We start from the raw sequence: 7,002 nt of genomic DNA, 5'->3' as shown, positions 1-7,002 counted from the left end.
GATCAGGGCAATACGGATGCAGATGGACGGCAGAGATTACACATGTTGGATTGGACGGCAGAGATTACACATGTTGGATTGGAAGGTATCTTAGTATAGAAAAGGACGGCAGAGATTACACATGTTGGATTGGAAGGTAAATACCATCTTCGTGCGGATGCGGTGTTCGCACGGAGGCGTAGTATTCGTGCGGTGGAGATGGAGAGGGTTAAATCGTGGTGGACGGTAGGGATTACACATGTTGGACCTCCGTAGTATTCGTGCGGTGGAGATGGAGAGGGTTAAATCGTGGTGGACGGTAGGGATTACACATGTTGGACCTCCGTAGTATTCGTGCGGTGGAGATGGAGAGGGTTAAATCGTGGTGGACGGTAGGGATTACACATGTTGGATTGGAAGGTATCTTAGTATAGAAAAGGACGGTAGAGATTACACATGTTGAATTGTGTATCTTAAGTAGGATTGTGTATCTTAAGTATAGAAAAGGGTAATAAAATTTATCACTCGTACAAGTATCTTAAGTATAGAAAAGGGTAATAAGATTGTGTATCTATAAGTATAGAAAAGGGTAATAAAATTTATCACTCGTACAAGTATCTTAAGTATAGAAAAGGGTAATAAGATTGTGTATCTTAAGTATAGAAAAGGGTAAGTTAAAAGTAGTATAGAAAAGGGTAATAAGATTGTGTATCTATAAGTATAGAAAAGGGTAATAAAATTTATCACTCGTACAAGTATCTTAAGTATAGAAAAGGGTAATAAGATTGTGTATCTTAAGTATAGAAAAGGGTAAGTTAAAAGTAGGATTGTGTATCTTGAGTATAGAAAAGGGTAATAATTAACTATTTATCACTATTTTCTCTGTATCGTTCCAATTTTATCGGATGTCTCCAGAGAGACGAGTTGAATACAGCGCGCGGGTTTATAAGCTGGTTCCATCGTCTTTCGGTTTCCGATGTGGTACTAAACATCCCCCGCAACGCCACCGCGCAAACCATCGGATCCCCATCCAACGGACTAAAGTGGGTAGCAGCGCCACCCGCGCGGTACGGCACGCGTGGGCTGCACCTTCCGACGCAGCCCAAATCAGGATACGGCCCATTAGTATATATTCTCCTCCACCCAGCCCACATCACATGCGTTTCACACTTTCGCCTGTAATCTCACATGCGTTTCGCCTGTAATCGCTCAAGTAGTCAAGTATGAGCTCTGTCTGCACGAACTGATTGTCACTAGTGTACCATCAAACTACTAGACGTGACTTGAGATAATCTCAGACGCTTATGGAGTGAAACATGGTAAAAAAAAATGCGTTTATGTGCTTGATCACTTTGATCAGCCTTGCCTCCATCGTCTGAAACATGATACGAAGACCTTTGTTACGAAAGTGTGAAACGATTCTGTTATTCCTTCGGCTATGCCGTAATTCAACTTTCACAAAATGTTTTCCCAAAAACTCGCTGACAGTGTCGACATCATCTACTGCGAACAAACCACGAATAATCAAATCATGTACTCAATGAGTCAGTAAAGAAACCGTTTGAAGCAAGTGGCAAATTAACACTAGCTGAAGCACGATAAGGATTCACAGAGCTGTTATTCAAAAGAGTAAGAATGACATTAACATTCACATAATCCGTCACTCCCTAGAACATTACACTCGTGGAACAAAAGAGAAACTCAAGACGAGGCATTTACACGGACAAAATCCAACGGAGGAAAGAGGTGAAGCTACCCACCATCCCTCTTGAGGTTATTCACTTGGTTCACTTCCCTTGGAACTTCGACAAAAAGTTTTGAAACGAGGAAAAACCCTCCATTGCCTCTTGCGGAAGAGGGAGCGTGAAGGGAGGAAGAACTCTGTGTCCAGCCTTGAGATCCTTCGTGCCAGTGATAGATGGACGAGCAAGTGCAGGTTCCTGTTTATTGAGCATCTCTATGATGTATGAGAAAGTTCCGAAGGTCAGGCAGCTCTGAATCATTGTTTGTGGTGCACCTGGAACCAAAAGAAGAAAAAGGACCATCAGTTAATGAATAGGTACGAAACTATGATCTTTTTGTTAACATTTTCCTATATAGGAAGAACCGATAATCCGATATCACTGTTAATAGTAATGTTATCATCATGCGAATAAGGAGCTATTTTGTCACAGGACAAAAGTGTGTTCTCAATAATGATAAGAAACACTCATGATCTCACAAGAAATTGTCGATTTTGTAGTGCTTCATTTTACCAGTGCAAAAATGAAGACATAAATGGACAACTCTAAATGCAAAACTGTGTGCACACCAATACAGCAAAAGACAAGAAAAATGAAATATAGAACAAAAATAATAACAACTGTAGTGAAAATAAACAAATATTTCAGGTGCATCCAAACCAAATTAGTTTAGGACGCATTATCAACAAGATAGGAGATAAAGATACAAATGCCTATATGAACAAACTAAGGGAACATGAAAATGAAAAAATTGTAGAGATTGAATCATCAAACTTGAAACGGATGCCAGAGATTAATAACTCCCAAAAGGGCTGCATGCATTCTTAATGAACAATGTCAGGACCGTTTGAGATCACCTATTCCATAACTCAGCATAATGAAAATTGCTCTTGTTGATATTAATACCAGTCCTAGCCAGGACATCCAGGAACAAGTTGTAAATTTAAACAGTTCACACTCACAGCTACATTGTGTGTTGTAACGTTACCTGGAAAACTCAGGGCAAGGCCAGTGCAACAGCCTGCAACTCCAGCATTGAGAACTGCAGATATAAAAGGATTCACAAGTTAATGATTGTACTTGACATTTGATTGTAGTACATCCTAAGGATTGGGACATGGTTTCCTAGAGAAAGAAATGAGCACAATAGATATCAAGACTGACCATCATCTTTCCCACGTAGTTGTCTCAAAGTGCAGGCAACCAAACTTTGAACACCAGCAAGAACAGCAAATATCTAGAGCAAAAGACAAAATAATGGCATGAGCTGTGAACAATGAAACATCTGCTGCAAAATGAACATGTGTAATGTGAATCATTACCTTAGCAGAAGATGCAGCATCAGCAAACGAGCCTTTAAACCCTTTAGTGGTGACCAAACCTTTTCCTGTCAAGTTATCAGAAAAGGCGAGTTGGAAAAAAATATTTTGTGCTTTGGCCCAAAGGACAACAGGCAACAGGATGGCTAACAGAGTACATGAAACAAGGAGGAACGTTGACCTTACAATGAAAGTCTATGATCCACTTCCATATAAGTTCCATTGAAAGCATTAACCCAAGAGGTAAATGGTAATGAATGTGATTGTAGGTCAAGGCATTAAGAGTTTACTTAAAGTTTATCTAAGCCTTCTGGATATCCACAACATTCTTATATGGAGCATGCAAGGAAGCCATGTCAATTTATACTAGTTAAAACAGTATTCAAGTAATCTTTACCTATTATAAAAGTTAAAGGTGTTTTTGCCAGAATTTTGGTACGTCATCCGTGTTTGAAACGGTTTTAATTTTATATTTCGGTTTTAATCTATATCTCTACAAGAAATTCCCGTCTTTTGTATAAAAGAAAGAAAGAAAAAGTCTGACTCAAAAAGGTAAATAAAGAAAGAAAAGAAAGTCCGACATAACGAGCGATTAAACAAAACTTCTTCGTCGTCAGTAAAAAAACATCTCTTGTCCGACTCCCGTAGAAAAAGGAAAAAAAAAAATCTCCCAGTAAAAAAAAGTCCGTTTGGTTTTTTTGGCACCGGTATTTTTTTCCCTTTTTTCTTTGCACGCAAAAGACTTTTTTACGCGCACATGCTAAGTCTTTTGGTTTTTTGTCCCTTTTTTAATCCGATTTGTTCACCGCGCGCCTCTCGGGTGCTTTTAGCTTTTTTTCGTCAATCTTTTTTGTCGCCAGTTTTTTCTCCCATGTGCTTTTTGTTTTTCTCATCCGGTTTTATAATCCCATCTGTTCGCCGCACGCCTTCTGAGGTGAACCTTAGCGCCACGCCGCCGCCATATCGATCGTGTGTTTTCTCCTCCAATTTGATTGAAAAAATCGATTCCCCACTCCTCTCTCATCATTTTATCCATGATTTTCCCTACGATTGGGCTTTAATTGCCAGATTTAATCTATGTTCTACACTTGCCGATGATGACGGCAATCTTCCCCAGTCAGTTTTATCCCGAGTTTTACGCTCTAATTTTGGGGAAAACGGAAAGAGTAGATCGAGTGGATCAAAAACCCTCGACCAATTTTGGTTGACCAATAAAGATTCGGCCGGATTTGATGGGTAGATTTGCTCCGGCAAACGTACGGGCACAGGATTATCTTCAAGAGGTTGAAGATGGTAGTCATATTCGGGAAATTTAAGATGGTAGGGTCGAAGAGAAGCAGACCAAATGGAGGGAGGTAGCGGACTAGCCGCTGAAAAGGAAGGAAGGCTTTCGGCCAAAAACCCAAGAAATATTTTCATTAACTTTTTTTTAATTATAATCTATAGCGATCCCAATGTTAAGATTTTTATTAACATTTTCAATTATAGTGTATAGTGATCCCAATATTTCAATTTATTACTTAGCTCTTAATGTATCACTGAAAAAAGCATTTACCCGTTGCAACGTACGGGCATCTTTTCTAGTTAAGATAAAATAATCAAATTTTCCAGCAAATTAAGGCTGGAAGGACATTTTAAACATTGTTTTTCTTTCACAAGTCAATGTGGCCCAAAATTGTCTAAACAAGAGAGCACAAAAGTGGTTTTGTTTGGTTAGATGTATTCAGTTATGTTGGCTGAGTTGAACAGATGATCGATTTGACATGATGGGTAGCAAGCTGGTTTTAGTAGAGTGCATATAACAGGACCTTCTGATGCACCTTAATCCACTTTGATATTCTTAATCCATGGTAAGAAACTTAACAAGGAAACATACATGCTGGGAGCATCACCAACTAAATATATGCATCTAGGAGGAAAGTAGAAACAGATTGGATAGAGTGTGTGCAACCGCAACTTATTTTGGACAATTAAACAGTCAAACACCAGCATGCACATGGCCCAAGCAATTGAACCTTTTGGTTGCATCAAGCCATGATAATAAGTTAGCACTGGCAGTTAAGTAGGAAATAAATGTGTCATCAACTCATCATTTCATCGTGTAGATCACCCTTTACTTCATATTCAGTTTTAGTCAACAAAGCTCCAGCTTTCCCCTACCCCAAAAAAGAATAGCAGTACTGTTGAAATGTCCTCCAACTATGAAAAATGGAACCTTATCATTTCTCCAAGGATGGTTTTAAAGGTACTTCCAGTAAAACAACACAGCATAGAGCATGGACCAACCTGACTTGATTTACAAGAAAAAAAAATATGTCGACCTTTTTCAAAATGAGATGCTGTGGATGTCATGTGTTGAAAAAGGCTTGTCATATGGCAATATAACTCAAGAGAACAATTTTTTGGTGTAATCTGCAAAGGTTTTAACATATAAGGGATGAAGATTAAACTTGAAGTTCAGGGTGGAAACTGTACTGTAGCAGGAGTTGAAGGAACAAAACTGATATGTTCAGTTAGATGAGTTTTATGGTTGTGGACATAATTAAGTAATATGTACATCAGCAAAATATGTACAATAAGAGAATGCACAAGGAGAACCACCTTCATTTCAAACAAAACAACAACAAAAATATCTTCCGGGGTGTTATTTGTCTGGTTTTGTAAGTTTGGGGTAAAAGCAACCGGTGAGAAATAGACATCGAGCAAAATCAAGGGCCAAAAAGATGGGCTCTATAAAAAAGAACACATATGCATGCATTCCACCCTGTACACCACTTAGTATCAATCAAATTTAATAAAAACACAATTTCAGCGCTGGTACATTCCTATATACAGACCCTAAGCTAAACTAAACGTCTCCCACTCGAACCAAATGTTCCTGGAAGCCTCTCAAAACCCATATACCGTGAAACTAATCCAACTAAAGGAATTTCTTTCAATGATGGTCTGATTGGCACAATTACATAGTACATACAGTATATCTCTACTAGACTACGAGCACAACCATGCAGTATTGCAGATAACACCACTATTATACCACCAGATACCAAATTGTTCCGGCCGCACGCCCGCAAAGCGCAAAGCCAACTTACAGCAATCACACCGAATTGGAGTATTGAATTGAAGGAATCTAATACTACTAACCACTCCCGTCTCACAGGTCGCAAGAACCCTAACCTAACCGGAACGGGAACAGGGAAGGGTACAAGGGTGTCGTTACCATATCCGACGACGGCGCCGACGAGGGACCCAGCGGCGGACTCCCACGCGAACCGCAGGAGGCAGACCCCGGGCGCCGCGGTGGCCGCCGCGAGCGGGCTCGGGTTCCGCGACACCGCGAGGCGGCTCAGGATGGGGTTCGCGCCCGGCACCGCCCTCCTCCCCGCCCCCGCCCCCGCCCTCTCGTCCGACGACTCGGCGTCGGTGGTGTCCCCGCCGTCCGACGAGAACCCGTCCTCCTCCCCTTCCTCCTTCCTCCTCCTCGCGTCGCCGCCGCCGCTCGCCATCGCCGCTTCTCCTCTCTCTCTCTCTCTCTCTCTCGCGTGTACGCGCGCGCGTGTGGCCGTAGCACACGCGCGGCGGCGTCACGGGAGGGTGTACGTGTCACGTGTCGGTGTGCTGCAGTGGCAGGGAGTGGTAAATAGCCTCCTCGGTTGATCTAATAAGTCAAATAATAACCAAAATTTAAACTTTTTGAACTTGATTTTAAAGTTATTTAAATATATTTTTAATGTATATTTTTTATTATTAGCTTTTGAGCCACTACAAACAGATATATAAAAAATTTACCTATAGGTTATTTTACACCCTGTTTGGTTCAGCATAGAATTATTATAATCTGGATTATTAGTAGTGTCGACGGGTGATACCCATAGACCGGATATAGAGGGTATTGGGGTACGTTGGTACAAGGATCTACGTAGTACGACATCAAGCAACCAAAAGACAAGAATTATACTGGT

At 40.8% G+C, this 7,002-nt stretch overlaps 1 protein-coding gene across 1 annotated transcript; it reads right to left on the bottom strand.

The window, feature by feature from the left end:
• Window positions 1–1,571: 1,571 nt before the first annotated feature.
• On the bottom strand, window positions 1,572–6,614 carry LOC127757899 (chloroplastic import inner membrane translocase subunit TIM22-2-like). Its single transcript, XM_052283491.1, has 5 exons — window positions 6,261–6,614; window positions 3,044–3,108; window positions 2,886–2,958; window positions 2,710–2,763; window positions 1,572–1,996 (listed from the first exon to the last, which is right to left on the bottom strand). The coding sequence occupies exons 1-5, from the start codon at window positions 6,544–6,546 to the stop codon at window positions 1,767–1,769; spliced, it is 708 nt and encodes a 235-aa protein (XP_052139451.1). The 5' UTR covers window positions 6,547–6,614; the 3' UTR covers window positions 1,572–1,766.
• Between the last annotated feature and the right edge of the window lie 388 nt (window positions 6,615–7,002).

Source organism: Oryza glaberrima, chromosome 12 (genome assembly GCF_000147395.1).
Source record: "Oryza glaberrima chromosome 12, OglaRS2, whole genome shotgun sequence".
NCBI lineage: Eukaryota > Viridiplantae > Streptophyta > Magnoliopsida > Poales > Poaceae > Oryza > Oryza glaberrima.
Note: the sequence above shows the minus strand (reverse complement) of the source record. Positions and strands in the feature narration are given on the sequence as shown.

Coding starts and splice junctions, on each gene's coding strand:
- LOC127757899 (XM_052283491.1), bottom strand. CDS start 6,546: ATGGCGAGCGGCGGCGGCGACGCGAGGAGGAGGAAGGAGGAAGGGGAG. Junction 2,959..3,043: donor ATGCTGCATCTTCTGCTAAG/GTAATGATTCAC, acceptor CTTTTGCTCTAG/ATATTTGCTGTTCTTGCTGG. Junction 2,764..2,885: donor ACTACGTGGGAAAGATGATG/GTCAGTCTTGAT, acceptor TTATATCTGCAG/TTCTCAATGCTGGAGTTGCA.